At 40.1% G+C, this 17,899-nt stretch overlaps 1 protein-coding gene across 3 annotated transcripts in view; it reads right to left on the bottom strand.

Moving 5' to 3' along the window:
- Positions 1 to 272: 272 nt before the first annotated feature.
- Positions 273 to 17,899, bottom strand: part of DCP1A (decapping mRNA 1A) — a 57,261-nt gene continuing 39,634 nt past the window's right edge. For 2 of the 3 annotated variants that reach the window (XM_025188057.3, XM_075938915.2), the window contains 4 exons: positions 16,168 to 16,920; positions 13,164 to 13,229; positions 7,911 to 8,129; positions 273 to 4,316 (listed from right to left, as the gene is read on the bottom strand). In XM_025188057.3, coding sequence (XP_025043842.2) covers positions 4,239 to 4,316; positions 7,911 to 8,129; positions 13,164 to 13,229; positions 16,168 to 16,920 — 1,116 coding nt within the window. In that variant the 3' untranslated portion in view covers positions 273 to 4,238. The remainder of the gene's footprint in view (positions 4,317 to 7,910; positions 8,130 to 13,163; positions 13,230 to 16,167; positions 16,921 to 17,899) is intronic. The other variant, XM_006129734.5, reaches the window with a different exon arrangement.

A 17,899-nucleotide genomic window follows, 5' to 3' on the forward strand; every position in this document is an offset into this window, starting at 1 on the left:
CCGCTGCCATGCCAGCTCCCCTTCCACAAGCCTGGCTGGGTTCCAGGCTGTTTGCCCTCCACTGGACAAGGAACATCTGTGATCTTGCCAGGCTATGGATGTTGCCAGACCAGAGAGTCCCAGCTTAGAGAGGTTCAATTTGTAGTATCAGCAGTGCAGATACTACAGATTTATTGGTTGGTTTGCCAAATCTAAAAATTTAAGGCAGCCCATGAACTTTTGAGTCTCTACCCATAGCTAGTTTCTATCTCTATAAATGAAAAAAACCACTGGAAAACAGTAAGAGGTGCTGAAATATTTGTTTTTGAAATTTTATTACAAAAATATATTTGCAAATGTACAAAATTTTGAATGAAAAATGCTAGTTCTTAAACATTTATGCAATAACTTAATATTTGCAAACATACATAGAGGATATAATGAAGTCCATATCATACCATAATGTTAGTGATGCAGTATCTACGTTTATTGACTTTAAAAAACACCTGTTCGTAGACCATATGTCCAGAATTACTAAAAAGCCCAATGTCTTGAGCATCTTCATAATGTAAAAACATGCACGTAAATAATAACCCATGAAGCCAAAAGTGGTTAAAAAAATTCATGCATTTTAAATGCTTACTTTATATTTTAACCCTCCCCCCAGTGGGCCCATACACAAAATAGATAAAAAATAAATAGACCATCAGGGAAAGATATTGCAATTTTTTCCAATTTAAAGTCGAAGGAAGATATTGCATCTTAACATTTTCACACCAATGTCAGATTAAATTGAGGTGAAATATATTGCACACATTCCTCCTGTAAAAGGTATGCTGTAGGCAAGAAACAATTCAAATAGCTGGGGAAAATGGCTGGTTTCTCACACCCTTTTAAAGATAACATTCCAAAATAATCACTCTTTTGAAAGTTTCCCAGTAATTACATACTTGACTAGATAGGGCATTATAGGTTCAAGGAATGCACCAAAATGAAGCAAAAGAAAATGTAGGCAAAATGAAACATGTCCATTAGGAAATGTTCAAACATGCTGAATATCAATACCTGGCAATTTGTTGTTATGAAACTAAACTTAATAATCACTCTCGCAGTTTGCCTCAATTCTTTTGTAAATGTTTTTTATTTCGACAAGATATACTGCTTTCAAATCAATACAGGTTTGGCATCTTCCATAAAACTGTGGAAATTAATGTAACAGCTACAAAACTGAGAAACAACCTTAATTTTGTGAATAATAAAGCTGTAAATCTTCAAACTATATTTGAAGATTATCATTTTTAAAGTGACTTAACAGTGACCACATAAATCACATCCTTAGACTGATAATCAATTTTGGGGATAAAGTCTAAACTCCTAAACTAACAGTTTTCGCTCTCAGAGCTGAAGGGTACGATCACATTAAGTAGTAGTTTTTACCAAAATAAAAAGTCACTTTAAATGATGTTAAGTTGTTATGACCCATAGTAACTAGCTATGCATTAGCAATCAGTACTTGCAGCTAATATAAATCAAGCAATGAAACTAACTTGACAATTTTAGAATACAAAAGTTCAAAATAGTCAGAATAAAGCCATCAAACGACTTCCACATTATAAAACATCTCCAGTTTTATTCTGAAGCAGAGCTTCTGTTTTACAATGCAATCCTTCGTTAAAGAGGTTTCTCTGTTAAATTTTGTCTTATTACAACAGTTCGGTATACTACAAGAGACTCCAGTTCTCCCAGTGTGTGTCTGTTTATACATACAGCAGTTGGAGTAAATGTGGGTAAGAATTCAGTGTGAATAGAAATCAGTTGTACTCATTAGAAAGCTTGCTTAGTCATCACTATGCTTTACATTCATTCTGCAAACTGGGAAGACGACACTTTTCCAGGCTAGTGTAATATAAAAATTTAAGAGAACTTGGCTCTACCAATATCTTGTTGAGGTTCCTCGACAGGTATAACACAAGCACGTTAAATAAAAATGTTTGGGGTTTAGATCATAATCACCTTATAATACTTTGCTAATTAAAACAACATTCCCAAATGATCAACTGTTCATGACTTACAGACTTAAAATGAAAGTCCAATCCATATGAGAGAAATCTTTAGTATCCCATCATTTCTATAAATCTTTGGATATGGCATTTTAAGGATGTGACTGTATTTAACTGAAAGTTAACACAAATATTTGTAATTGTTATTATCTCAGTAATTCCTTTTCTCATTTCTATATTGGGAATTCCTCTTTCCAGTCACCCTCATTTAGTAGAAATGCTTTAAAAAAAAAAAAAAAAAAAAAAAAAGTCAAGAAAGTTCTGTTTCTGTATTTGTTGAAGCCAGAGAAAAGACATCTAATGATGGCCTTAGTTATTTTCCACTAGGACTATATCCAAGAGCACTGCTCACTAATTTGGCATTTTTCCCCCGTTCTTTCTCCTGCAGAAAAGGTCTTCAAGTTTTATTTGTATTAGGTGTATGGACTTAAGCAAACTAATGAAATTTACATTGCTTTGTGCATATTATTATAAGTCTGGTAGGTGTATAGGAAGATCACCTTCTTCCTTACAAGGTCCAGAAAGTCTTCCTTGCTGAATTCAAATGCTACGATTAATGCTTACATATTGGTAAATTCACATGATCGCTAGCACATTTCCCTGAATTCTGCACACTAATATAAAATACTAAATATTTTAAATTGAAAACACTGAGTTCAAAGGTTGAAAAACTCTTCAGAAGGCAGATTTTGCTTAACAAAACCCTTTTCTATTCATGCACAAAGTTCAAATTAAAATAATTATTAGACATATGAAAAACACACACAATTTGTTATAAGCACACTGATTTGTGACTGAGTCACAATTAAAGCTTAGTTGATCATTTCCAATGAAATGACACTGCACCCTTGACTATGCCAACATTATTACAACTAATCACTAGGACATTCTATTTTATACAGCCAAACAAAACTTGTTCCTTCTTCATTGCAATAGTGCTTGGAAAAAATAAGCAAAGCATCCTAACTGGTTAAATTTACTACAAATTATCCTTTACCAAATATACCAAGACCTCTCTACTCAAAAACCAGTCCTTAAAATAACTATTGCTGGAATCAACTGAGACCTATTTTAAAGTATTACTAAGTACCTTTGCATGCCATATAGAAATAAATATAAGTCACTGATAGACCAATAGCAGCATAGTAAAAAATAACAAGAGATTCTTTTCTGACTTCAAGTGGGGAGACATGAAGAAATCGGATTCTTACAATGGTAAATAAGGATATGGTAAACCATATGTAAGAAGTGTTCACTTTTCAACTAAATACAACCCCTGTACTATGCAATGTGAAAAAAAACATGTAGGCAAGGGGTCAGTTTGCAGTTCTCCATCTGTAGAGTTTTCAGCGTGACCGTGCCAACACAAGTATGGAATGAAAACTCAATTCTAGCATTGGCCCATCTTTAGCTTAACAGAAACAATATACTGAAAATATTATAGAGTTCCAGAGAACAGGAAAACAATATAGTCTTCGAGTGGTGTTCTCTCTCAGATCTAATTTTAAGTACAGAATCAAGCTGTTACTTAAATAACACAATTGTCCTATTCTAGAAAATCCTCTTTTTTAGAGAAACTGAGCGCACACTACTGGACACGTACTTGTGACCAAAGATGCAAAAACCAAAACCTAAAGGATCCTTTCAAAGTAAGGATATGCATTGGGAAGAAGCTGTTTGTTGGACAAGAATGGGTAAAAGTATTTTTAACCCTTACCTCAAACATCTAGCTCTAAGGGCATCCAGCTAGTTATGATAAATGAGATTCCCCAGCCTGTACAAAGCCTTCACAACCGTAAGTGGGTTTTACAAACGAGTTTTGTTCTGATCTGTGTAGTGTACTGTCCACTGGAGAGTTTAAAAACCACTACTGCTCCCCTTAACGTTTTAGTACTGAAGGTAGCTGGAAATAAAAGTCAGAGAAAACATGTGCTCATCCAGTTATTGCTAAAAAATGCAAATATGCAACTAAACAAATTTGACTTCAAAACAAAGATTTGCTGGTGATGATCACAGTGAAACCTAGATCACTTCTGAGAAGATTACTTTTAGAAGTAATTTTATAGTCTTTCCCAATAGGCTCAAAATTCAAGATGCTGAAAACTAAATATTCTTTTTAAAAAAATATTACAACTTTATAGATGAGGCATAATTGTTTCAGAAGCAGACATACTGTCAGTTGAACTGAATTAACTTCAATTATAGTTTGAGGTCTGTATTCTTGGTCAGGACTTGCAAGTAGACTTCATGAACAGTACTGAGAAAACTGGAATCATTCTGCAGGAGGGGAAAAGAGCACATGCAGAACATTAACTAAAAACATACACTTAAGTGCTGATTTTTCCTATCTAATATGCAAAACTTAAAGCCTGAAGAATGGGGAATATAGAGAGGATTAGCTGCATGAAGGCACAGCTACACAGGCATCACATAAATTGAGGGAGTGAGAGGCTGGGGGCTAGAAATCTAAGAACCATGATTATTCATGTCAAGTGGTCCTAACATCCAGCACAAGAAGCACAACAGCCACCACCATTCCAGCCCATGCAATTACTAGTAGTTTTAAATGGGTGGAAAAGAACGTGCATTACAGTCCTAAGGGAAGGTACTACAGTAAAACTCCATTAGTCCGGCATCCAATGCTCCGGGACTCCTGATGGTCCGGCACCATCAGGAACCCGGAAGTGCTGGGGCAGCCGGACAGGCTTCCCCCATTCAGCTGCTGCTGAAACTGACCAGCAGCTGAATCGGGGAAGCTGGGAGCAGAGCAGCTGGGGTGCTGCCGTGTTGGTCTCCTAGCGCTCCCCTCGGGGCTACGGGACCAACCCGGCAGGACCCCAGCTGTCCCTGATTCAGCCGCTGCTGAAACAGATCGGTGGCTGATTCCAGGAAGCCCGGGGCAAAGCAGCTCTTCCCCAGGCTTCCTGGAATCAGCCACCGATCTGTTTCAGCAGCGGCTGAATCAGGGACCCCTGGGGCAGAGCAGCTGGGGTCCTGCTGGGTTGGTCCCGCAGCGCCATCCTTTGGGGCCCTGAGGGGCTGCGCTATGGGACCAACCGGGCAGTACCCCAGCTGCACTGTCCCAGGCATCCCCAAGAGCAGCTGGGGTACTGCCCGGTTGGTGCCGTAGCGCTGCCCCTCGGCACTGCAGGACCAACCCGGCAGCACCCCAGCTGCTCTATTGCAGGCATCCCCGATTCAGCTGCTGCTGAAACTGACCAGCAGCAGCTGAATCAGGGACGCCTGGGGCAGAGCCGGACTATTGTAAGGGGGGGCTATGAGGGGTCTGGGGTGGCATCCCCTCCCACTCCATTCCAGACCCCTCATAGCTTTCCCTTCTGATAGTCCGGCATATGTGATAATCCAGCACCCCCTGGGTCCTAAAGGTGCCGGATTATCGGAAGTTTACTGTAGTTTCACTGTCTGTCAAAACTCCTGCTGACTTCAAGCACATCAAGTCTCATTATTTGAGCATCACAGGGGTACAAAGAATTTTGCTCTTTGTGCGTTCCTGAAAAGCACCAACATCCAAATCCACCTCCAGCCAATGCCAGCAATTATATGAAAAGACTTTCTGTGATGACTTACACTTCTAAGACCAATTTTTGTCTCAGCGTGTTCCTGGGCCTAAAATCCTAGATCAATATGGTAGCGGGAAAAAAGTACACTAATATGCAGTATTTAAAGCTATTCTAATTTTCTTATGTTCTAACCATTCTTAGGTTTGAGCCATTTCTTAGGCTCTCATCATTTATATATATTGATAAAGCATACAACAGACACCCAATCAATCAGAATGAACTGACGAATATTCTTCTCTCTCAGCATTTTTGCATTTCAGACCTTTGTACTCTACTGTGGACATATATAAAATAATCTCCCACTTCTGAGAAGGACAATTTTGATCAGCATTCAGTTTCCTGCCTCAATAGGGCATATACTGACTGTACCTCAAAAGTCACACTCCCTGTGAAATGGAACAGCACAAATAGTATCCTCAAGGTTATAAGCAGAAATCAGTGCAATCTGACTAATGATGATTGTAATCTCTCTCCCTCCCCACCCCCCTTTATATATATATATATATATATATATATATATATATATATATATATAAAAATAATTTCCTGATGGGCAACAGAATGACGTCATCAGGCTCTCAGGCTGCGAAAGCTGCCAGAGAGAGGGGGGTTGGCCAGCATAGCAAGAAGGAGGTTCAGCCCCCGAGAAAGCCGCCAGAGGCGGACTGATGAGCGTAGATCTCACGCTCTCTGTCTGCAAAAGCCTCCAGAGAGAGGGGGGCTGGCGAGTGTAGCGAGCAGAGGACACAGCCTCCTAGTAAATAACTAAATAATTAATACTAATAAAGACTGGTAGTTGAGCTCAGTTTGCAGGTTTTTCCTGGGTCAGCAATTTTTTGTTGTTGTTGCAGCTATTTGACCTATTCCCCCTCCCCCCCAAAAAAAGTAATGAAAAAGAATAAAAACAGCCACCAAGCTGAAATGACTTCCTATGACCCCTTCCAGTCCTAAACATTTATCACTAAGAGCTATGTGTCTGTAGTCTTAGGTGCAAGACCTATCAGCGTGGAACGAGCAAGAGATCCCTGATGTTGCACAAAGTTTTGTAACACTAGTGGTAATTTTACAACAGAAAGAGGCTAAATAGTCCTCTTGCTATGTGTCCCTATAGGAGCAATAGCTCGATTGTGATTCACTGAGGCTAGGTCTGCATTATATTGATATAATTACATCACTCAGGAGTGGGGAAAAAAATCCACATCCCTGCACAACGTAGTTGTACTGACCTCGCTGCCAGTTAGTAACTGACTGACAGCGCTATATCGATGGGAGGGCTTGTCATATCGACATAGCTGTCATTGCTAATGAAGATGTTTTAACCATGCTGACAGGAGAAGCTCTCCTGTTGGTATAGTAGTGTTTTCACTGAAGTGCTACGGTGGCGCAGGTGCATCAATGCAACTGTGCTGTAACGACATTCTAAGAGGAGAACCACCCTGAGGAAAGCTGCAAAACTGAACTGCAGAAGAAATATTAATTGATGCATTAAAGCATGCTAATTAAAACTTCCTAATTCATTAATCAGAATGCTTGCAGTTTCCATTTCAAGGTGAGCTCACACCTTAAAGGAACAAAAAACAAGGAATATTTTGTTAAATAAAAATGGAACAAGTTAATATCAGATTGAGCTATTAATGAAATATATTTTCATTTTAAATATATTTTTTAACTTCTTGTGGATAAGATCATGTATCAAATCACGCCTTTTAACATAAAACCCCACAGAATGGAACAGGAACAATGCAACTTCTCCCTTTACCTACAAATTCTGCAGATCCCGTGATATACACAAGAGGTCAGAGCAATCTGTAGAGTGGTCTCTGATTGTCTTTCTGCTCAGAGCAAATCCACTGGAACTGAGCTGCCAAAGATTGCAGGCCTTAAGAACTCCCTTGTTAGAGGGAGCTAAGGCACAGGAGGAGCTCTATAGGAAGATTAATACATCCTGAAGCTGCATTAATTTTTCTGCAGATTTTCACAGAGATGTATGTTGATGGAAAAAGAAAAGGCCCAATGCATGTCCCTCGTGGCCTTACTCTCAGCTGTTCCCCATTTCATCACTAAACCTGGATCCCAAAGAGGATGTAAATTGTGCCCTCCTGGGAAGAAATGTACCTTAAGTCGAGGGATCAGCTCTACACATGGAACTGTGTGGAATCAGGCTCTCAAGAGTGCTGAGCTCTTGTAACATCTACTGAATCCAGTGAGAGTTGCAAGTGCACAGAGTCTCATTACTTGCCTCCGTATTCAGAAAAAACCCCAAAGCGGTTTAATCTGATACTGACAGTACCTTTATTAGATGTATTAATGTTTCCTGGAGCTGAGATCTACTGAGAACAGTAGGAGGCATTGTCTGAATTTCAGTTGCTCCAACTGTGAGAGGAGAAGAGGTGCTAGCTTTATTTTCCGTTTCAGTAGATTTTGCCGCTGACTGTTGGAAAACACTAGGAGACAAGAGGACTGAAGAAGTCACTGTGGTGGTGGCTGTAACAAACTGAGAAGGTGTCACCTGCAAAAGAAAGTAAAATAATTAAGCACTCATGTACTGCAGACATCAGTGTCTTTGTAAGAACCTGGATGAATTAACCATTGTTGCTTGAATTAACCATTTATGTTATCTAAACAGAAATTCAGAGTACTTTTATATATCAAACTCTCAGAGACAAATATCTGTTTGTAAAGACTAATATGGATATCTGTAGAGTACGGGAGAGCCTTTACTGGGCTTCAGGGACAAGACTGCTGTATTTTACCATTTCAAACTATGACCGAAATCAGAAGAGTATCCAAAGCTTTTTCTTTCCTCTTAGGATACATCTACACAGCAGCATTATTTCATAGTGCATATCTATACTACAAGCCTTTATTTTGAAATAGTTTGAGCTGGAGGACTTCTTACTTCGACTCATGGAATCCCTAATTTCATGAGAAGTAAGGGAAGTTGAAGGAATTATGTTCTTCCTTTGACTTCCTGCTGTGTAGATAGTGCCAAGAGCCGAATTAAGCTATTTCGACTTAAACTACTCAATTGATGTAGCTGAATTTGCATAGCTTAATTCGAGTTTAGCCTTGCAATGTAGACGTACCTTTAGGATTCAGATTAAATTTTTGTTAAGGTCAAATAAATTGGTTAATTAGATTAAGAATCTGGAGGATTTAAAATGGCTTCATTTGAAATCTCACTGATGGTGTTTAACTATGCTTTGGATCTTTTGATTATAATTTTGTTTTTAAAACACTTGGCACTTTAGGTAGTTGGACAGCTGAAAAAAAAAAGTCATGCATAAGCAATTTTTAAAAACCAGGATTTCAAAAAAGACAGGCTAGAGAAAACAGATTAATCAACTACTGGGTGGAATAGGAATGTCAAGGACACTAGGGAATTTAGCAGCTCCTCAGGGCACTGGCACTTAGGGATGACAATTATCATACTGAGTTCTTTAAAAACATATACTTGTAACAAGCCAGCTGGTTATGCTGCAAAAGCCGAGTCATATCAGTTTGCTTTACAAATACAAAACTTGAAGGGCCTGAATAAAATTGAGACTTATCTTTTTATAGGCAAAATTCTTCCCTGTAATCATTACCCTGTTGCGTTCTTAACTCTGCATAAAGTAAATCAGGTTAGCAAGAACTGAGGGTTCATCTACATCAGGGATGGGCAATAATTTTGGTAGGAGACCACTACAAGATTCTGGTAAGTGGTCAAGGGCCGCACTTTTCTATGGAGCGGATATGGGGTCTGGCACAGAGGTTAGGTGCAGAAGTGATGTAGGAGGTGCAGGGTCTAGGAGGGAGTTGAATGCAGGAATGCATCCGGGTGCCAGATACAGGCTGTGGCCGGGAGACACTTATCTAAGCAGGTCCCGGCCAGCAGCACTCTCAAGCAGGCTTTCTTGTCTGCCAGCAGTCCCTTGGCTGGCTGTTCCATGGGACTCTCTGCATTGTGATTTCTAGCCAATAGGAGCGGAGAGATTTTGCTGGGGATGATGGTAGTGTGTGAAGCCTACCCCCTCCTCCCATAGAGCCACAGGGAGCAGCTAGTTACTTTGTGCAGCGCTGCAGTGTGGCAGAGGTAGGCCGCGAGCCAGATTAAAAGGCTTGGTGGACTGGATCTAGCCCACAGGTATATCATGCCCACCTCGGTCCATACTTAAAGCACTGAAACTGTGTCACTATAGCACTTAGTGAAGATGCTACCTACAGTGATAGGAGAGCATCTCCTGTCAACCTAGCACTGTCTATTCCAGGAGTTTAGTTGGTATAACTGCATTGCTCTGGGGTGTGGATTTTCCAAAACCCTGAGTGACATAGTTATAGCAACAGAAGTTTGTAATGCAGCTCAAGACTGAAACGATGAATAACGTATCTTAGTGGCCCTAAAGACTAGTCTTCTGGGGAAAATCAAAAAGGTTGTTACATGTTTGCAAAAATTTAATCCTGTATCAGTCAACTACTCCTCAAACTGTTCTGTTCCTCTGAAGCCTGGAACATGGAGACCCTGGATTTATTCCCTGGAGTCTCCACCATCCAATGAAATGTAGCATTATATCAAACCAAAATGCCAAATAATAATTTGGAATCAATGACATTAAAATTCATCTGATTTTGTTCTTTAATTACAACTCATGAAGCTCATTTCTGAAAGCATGCCTCCATAGCTTTGGGTCCATTTTCTTTATATTAACTCACTATAACAATACCTTCCACTGAAGTTAAGAGCCCCAAATTATCAGAAGTCTAGATCTGTTTGAGGGGGTTAGAGAAAACTCTCTCTCTCTGGTGATTAATCTGAAGACTCCCTGTCACCTCAGTTTTATATAGCATATTCTGATATATCTGCTTCTTTTGCTTAGGCTTCCTAGATGACCAACATATTTAGGATTCATTTTGACACTACCACCAGTTTCACCAAAACAGGGAAGCAGAAATAAAGTACCCACTGGTATAATACAGTAAACTTCCGATAATCCGGCACCTTTAGGACCCAGGGGGTGCCGGATTATCAGATATGACAGACTATCAGAAGGGGGGGCTATGAGGGGTCTGGAGTGGGGTGGGAGGGGATGCCACCCCAGACCTCTCATAGCCCCCCCTTACGATAGTCCCGCTCTGCCCCAGGCGTCCCTGATTCAGCCGCTGCTGGTCAGTTTCAGCAGCAGCTGAATCGGGGATGCCCAAGGGGCGGCGCTACGGCACCACCCCAGCAGCACTCCAGCTGCTCTTGGGGACGCCTGGGACAGAGCAGCTGGGGTGCTGCCCGGTTGGTCCCGTAGCACTGCCCCTCGGGGCTGTGGGACCAACCCAGCAGCACCCCAGCTGCTCTTGGGGATGCCTGGGGCAGAGCAGCTGGAGTGCTGCCGGGTTGGTCCCGCAGTGCCGAGGGGCGGTGCTACAAGACCAACCCCGCAGCACCCCAGCTGCTCTGCCCCAGGCGTCTGGATTCAGCCTGCTGGTGAAACTGACGCTGCTGGTCAGTTTCAGCAGCAGCTGAATCCTGTGGCCTGGGGCAGAGCAGCTGGGGTGCTGCCGGGTTGGTCCCGTAGCGCAGCCCCTCGGCACTGCGGGACCAACCTGGCAGCACCCCAGCTGCTCTGCCCCAGGGGTCCCCAAGTCAGCCGCTGCTGAAACAGATCAGCGGCTGACTCCAGGAAGCCCCGGGCAGAGCAGCTGAAATCCTTCCTGGAATCAGCTGCTGATCTGTTTCAGCAGCGGCTGAATCTGGGACCCCTGGGGCAGAGCAGCTGGGGTCCTGCCGGGTTAGTCCCGCAGCGCCGTCCTTTGGCGCTGCGGGACCAACCCGGCAGCACTCCAGCTGCTCTGCCCCAGGCGTCCCCAAGAGCAGCTGGGGTGCTGCGGGGTTGGTCCTGCAGCCCCGAGGGGCAGCGCTACGAGACCAACCCAGCAGCACCCCAACTGCTCTGCTCCCGGCTTCCCCGACTCAGCTGCTGGTCAGTTTCAGCAGCAGCTGAATGGGGGAAGTCTGTCCGGCTGCCCCAGCACTTCCGGGTTCCTGATGGTGCCGGACCATCAGGAGTCCCGGAGCATTGGATGCCGGACTAATGGAGTTTTACTGTATAAATAAATGGTAAACTCAAATCAACTTTATACACAAACAAAAAGCTTCCTTCGGAAATTTGAAATCTTAAGACTATTATAAAAAGAAACAAGGCAAAACTATCCAGCTTAGATGTTTACATGAGAGTCATATTAAAAGGGTTAAACCACACAATATATATTAAATTCAACACAGAGAAAATATCACATTACAGGGAAAAGATCACTATAAGATTTTATTTAAAAAATAATCACAGTACATTTAAACCTGCACATTTAGTCAGTGGCACACTACTACCACACTAAATTGTCTCTGAGTTCAAAAGTAATACATTTGTTGCTGCGGTCACACAGCTAACTGATCATTGACTATTGGCCAATTTCCAGACTTCACTGAACTGTGAACAAAGTCATTTCTCTGCCCTCTTGATTAAAGATGAACATACTACTAAAGCAGCTTTGAAATAATGTAAGAGGAATTAGAACAGCATAGTTTAGAAATAGTGTTTAAAAGCCTTACTACCATTCATGATTTTTCTAAAGCCATTAATCAGTTTAGATGCTTATGGCCACCAGTTAAGGCCTACATTTCATTATGTATTTCATTTAGAAATAGATTAAATAAAAATCATTAGAGGTCAGGTATATTTTACAAGATATGAGTTTGCTTTCTGGCTACTGCTAATTATTTTTTATTCAACTCTCAAAATTCATTTTGAGATTATATTAAGCTGATAGTCAAAGGTTATTCTTTTGTGATTCTAACAACTTAAAAATGGAATCTATAAAAATGGGAAGTGGTAATTAAAATGATTACTGCTACCAATTAGCTACAAATTGTGCTCATAACTAGTCTGTGCTAGATCACAATACCTTTTGGGATGCTGTCCTTCATGTTTCCCCTGATATGTCTACCTTGTCTTTTAGATTGTAAGGTTATTTGGGATAGGGACTGTCACATGTTTGCACAGTTCCTAGTTTCCAAAATAGATTGAAGCTCTTAATGTTTATATTGGGGTTACATCTAAGTAAAAATATTTATGGAAATACGGAGATCTCTACTTACTATTTCTCAATTACCACCATTTACATATGAAAATGCTTTTAAAAACCGCTACTGGTTCAAACCTGAGATTAGAAGATCAACACCACCACCAACAATAAAAGACGTTGCGGTAAGTCTGCTGTTTCTGTTCATACCTCACAAAACACAAAGACTAGTTCACATTCCCAAGCACTGTACAGCTAACATACAGGGAAGAGATCATACATTAAAGAGAAGCCATTTTTAGTATATAGACTTCTTTCCTAAACATAATAGCATTTTCTGAACTTTTAGAGGTGGAAAAGGAATAAAGGACATGTTAATGACTACAGTCTTGAACCTGAGTCTTCAAGATACAAGAAATTATTTGCCGTAAAATAGAAAAAAAAATGTAGACATGCGAAATATTTCATTTCCTCAAGAAAAGTTTAAAATACTTACTTGGTTGGCTTTTGGCAAAGCCTTGGGTTGTGGAAATACTTCTGGCTCCCTGATTTGTTGTATGATCTGCAATTTTAAAGAAAGTGTACATGTTACTGTCAGCATTTCAATTTGTTGTAGTAATAGTATAATCTTTTTCTCCTACATCTAAATTATATATTTTCTTTGCTGTTACAAGTCAACATCTACAACAGACATAGTACACAAGTCTATGCAGTTTTTTATATTTGTACATTTAATAAATGGAGCAAAACAACAGATCAAAACATTGTTTTTTCAACTTGCCTTTACAAGATTGGAGTTTATATTCGAAGGCTGCAGAATCAGTAGCCATTTAACCATAGTTAAAGAATTCCAAAGACAGGGACTATCGAAGTTAAAAATAATTACGTCTTGGAACCCAAATGTTCAGGTATGCTGGAAAATGATAGCAAAAACCAGCCCCCTCTCCCCCAAAATTAAATGCTCAATAAGTTTTAGTAAACAAAGAACAAGTTCATAGAAAAATTCTATTCCGTGTTTCCCTTTAAGCAATGTAAAAACTTCAATATATAATTGAAATCCAAAAATACTGTAGTTTGCTAGAATTTCAGAGAGTATCTTGAATCAGATCTGTTTTAGTAACTTGTCTTCCTCACTATTTACCACTCCCCTAACGTTTGCAGATGACAAAAATTATCAGTGAAGATTTCATGTTTTCTTCCAGTTCATGAATAAAAATGTTAAAAAGTGCAAGGTTGGTCCTTAGTCCTACAGGACCCCACTTGAAGCACATCTACTTGATAATGATTCCCCATTTACAATCACATCTTGATAAATTACATCAATATAATGAAAGTGAGGCTACATCTAGACTGCACTGCTTTTCCGGGATACCAGCGGTATCCCAGAAAAGCTACACCATGTCCAAGGAACACGTCCAATTTTTCGGAAAAATTTTCGAAAAAGCCGGCGCGCTGTTTCACCATCCCTGTAAACCTCATTCAGGGATGGCCTGAAAGAACACTTTTCCCCAAAATTTGATGCCTTGTAGATGCACCAAATTTCAGAAAAGCCTCTTCCGAAAGTAAATCGGATAATGATACATGATTTGCATACCACAAATCACGTATCTTTTTCCAATTTACCAGTGCAGTCTAAACGTACCCTAAGAGAACATGATAAATCTATTGTAAATAGATCTGTTTAATCTGCATAAATGCTAAAAACAGAACTAAAATTCTGCATGACTCCAGAAGTAGGTACAAGAGAAAATTCATATGTTTTGCAGGAAGATGAACTATTGCGTGTTCAATTTAATTAGCTACTTTTATGGTTGTGTTAACAGCAAGCAATAGAAAACTCAGATGGAAAAAAATAGTGAGCTTGTACATAATTAATAGAAAACCAAACCAAACCTTAGCTTCACACAACAATATGGGACTTCCAAGCTGCCTCAAAAATCTTTTGTGCTTACATTTATATCTGGGTATCTGCCTCCATACATGGAAAAGGCTCATTACCCTTAATTGGGTTTCAGGAAAAAAAAAAAAAAAAAAAAAGAAGAGTTTAACAATTCTGGAAGTAAGAGGAAACACCAGTGACCTCAAGGTAGTCTACATAAAATGTAGATCACATATTGCCTATTCAACTGGATAACAGGAAATTACATTCGCAGTAGAAATGGTGAAGCACTTAGAAGGAATGATAAAAGGGGAAACTAAAGACAAGTCAATAATATTCAATTCTATACTTCCACAAAACCCTGACTGGACTTTCTTGTTATCAACTCCTGTGGCACTATACAGAATTATCTAGGAAGGAAATCTGTAAAAATACACTTTTATTCCTCTTATCAGGAATTCACATCATCAGCATTCAGTAGCATTTTTGCAATATAGACATTGGAGCATACTTGCCCGTAGTGACAGCAGCGTGATTAACAGCTCATCTACAAAAAGCTATATCATTTATGATAGCTGAAAATTACACAGAGAGAATAGTGTCTATTGGCAGAGTTTGTCAAATTTTCTCTGCCTGCCAACTCTCACTTAGAAATTCTTAACTAGGATTCTCTGGTCCAGCAACATCCATGGTCCATCACAGATGTTGCAGGACCAGAAAGTCCTGGTGACTAGTGGCACAGATCCCTGTGGAACCAGCAGGGCAGTGGGCCGCCCAGCATGTGGCAATGGGGCTGCTCAGCTGTGTTGGGAGACCCAGCACGAGACTCCCCGGATGGGAGGGGAGCCATGGCAGCTCGGTGGGGCAGGGAGCTGCGGCACATGTCCGCCCTGCTGGTCCTGGTGCCCCAGCGCAATGGGTCCCAGAGCCACGGCAGCGATGGCTGCCCAATGGAGTAGGCAGGGCAGCGGGGCCAGCAGGAGGTGGGGAGCTGGCTGGAAGGCCAGCAGGCAGGCCAGGGGAGCTGGTGGCAGGGGTCCAAAAATGACCTCCCCAGGTCAGTCAAAATCCCTCATCTGGGACCAGTCAGGTCCTGCCGGTGCTGGACCAGGGAGGTCCAACCTGTGGTTGAAATCATTCTTATTCAACATTTAGCAAGCCATTAACATATCCACATATACCGAAAAGTACAATGGAGAATTAAGAATCTTCATGAACACAAGAAAATTCTGCAGAAAGAATATTTCAAATTCAGCTGGAAACGCTACAAATGGTAAGTAATAAAAGCAAAAAACTAAAAATATCTAAACACACACCCACATCCACACCCACCCATCAAAGTTAAGAAATTCTGTTGGCATGACAGAGAGTTACACTGATATTGCTCGGAGAAAGCCATCACCTAAACCAATTACAAAATCTCAACTATATGCAATTTTAATGTGAAAGAGCAGATTTCTCATCTAAAACTAATGTTAACAAATCAAATGCTCACTTCAAAGCCTTTAGAGAGTTAAAACCTAATTTCTAAGGAAGTTCAAATTTAAAGGACAGAGCATTTGTTGCCTGATAATATTTTAAAAGAAATACAAATATATTTAGATATAAATCCACAAAATACCTGACGGGGTGTGATTATTTTGCTCTTCAGTGATGCTGGTTTGGTGTGGGATTCTTTGAAGCTTTCTGGTGTTGCCAGTTGGCTAATTGTGGATGAACTGCTAGGCATCATAGTAGTTTTACTTAGAGACTGTTGTATTTGGTCCTGTTGTGGAGTCAACCTGAGTTTCTGGAGAAGGTCAACATTTGCAAAGGGTGTATTTGAAGCATTTCCTGTATTAGTTACTGCCAAAGGTGCTATTAACTGGTTTTGGCCACCAAGGAGATTTTGTGGCATGTGATTCACATCAGATGGTGACTGATTCATAATTGGGGACATCTGTTTAGTGGTTTGATGCATCACCTGCATCATATTACTGTTTAGGTTGGAAAGTATCTGAGCAGAAGGAGCTTCTGTTGTTGAGGCTGAATTAAGAATAGGGCTTAACTGAACTGTATAATTTGAAACATTCTTTACGTCAGGCTGCAAAACGGAAGCTGGAGCAATCAGCATGGGTGTTACAGACTCCTGCTGATTCAAGGTACTGCCATTGATTTTGACATTAGTGCTCTCTGGTTTCCCCAATGATTGGTGTGTGTCTGATGACTGCTCAAGTAAAAAAGGCAAGAATAAGTTGTGCTCTCTGCCTGTAGTGTCAGCTTGCAACTTCTCCACTCTGTCTGGACTGGGATATGAAGCTGCTGGTTGTTCCTTTGGTAAGGAAGTTCCAAATAATTCTTCTACCGTTAGATGTTTGTGCGTTGACTGGAATGGCTAGAAAAAAAAAAAAAAAAAGAGAGAGAAAAAAAGTGTTCAGAGAACTGGTGAAAAAAAAACTACAGACACAGAAGCTGCCACAGTATTCAGAAAAAATAGTTGGGAAGAATACTTTCTGACACAAAGTCAAGTTGGGTGAAGTAACATCTTTTGTTGGACTAACTTATGTTCGTGAAAGAGGCAAGATTTTGAGCTTACATCAAAAGTAGCAGTTTATAATGTGTGCATGAACATCAGAGCTTGCCATCTCACCCACGTGGAATACACTAACTGTAAATTAATTACAAAACCATTATATAGATCCAGATTGTAAGAACTGTTGTACTTCCACAGAGTTAATTAATGGAGACTGCCTTAGGCTACACACTATTGCATAAACTCAACAAAAAGACAATCACTCTATGGATACATAGTGTTAATCAAATGACAGCAACACAGCTGCCTTGAATGACAGAGTATTCAAGATGTCAGATACGGCGTATCTAGAATTGCATGGTAAAAAGGTAACAAAAGAATATAAAACGCAATGTGTATCAACAGCTCATACTTAAATCTTTTTGGACATAATAATGTAAACCAAATACAGTTAGTTGAATGATCTTGAAGAATTTTAAATGGGTGGTATTATAAAAACAAAGTCAGTTTTAGGAACCCATGATACATGTAAGGAAAGAAAAACACTGGAATTAAACTTGCTACAGAAGAACTATGCTTGAGAGACACAAAAAAATTATCATTTTTGGCTCTCAACTGTGCTTCAGTGTCAAAGCTTATACCTAATCTTGCAGGAACAGATTAGTAAAATATACCTTATCCTATTTTTAAGAATACTACAAGTTTTTCAAAAGTTTTAATTATTTTATGCCTCAAGATCGACTTTTACAGGAAATTACCTGCAACAGCAAAGGTGACAATAGCTTCAAAGATTTTTGCATTAAACAAACCCTTTTGTGATAAACAAAGACTGCATCTATGT

The sequence above is a fragment of the Pelodiscus sinensis genome, chromosome 11 (genome assembly GCF_052426305.1).
Source record: "Pelodiscus sinensis isolate ZL-2025 chromosome 11, ASM5242630v1, whole genome shotgun sequence".
Lineage (NCBI taxonomy): Eukaryota > Metazoa > Chordata > Testudines > Trionychidae > Pelodiscus > Pelodiscus sinensis.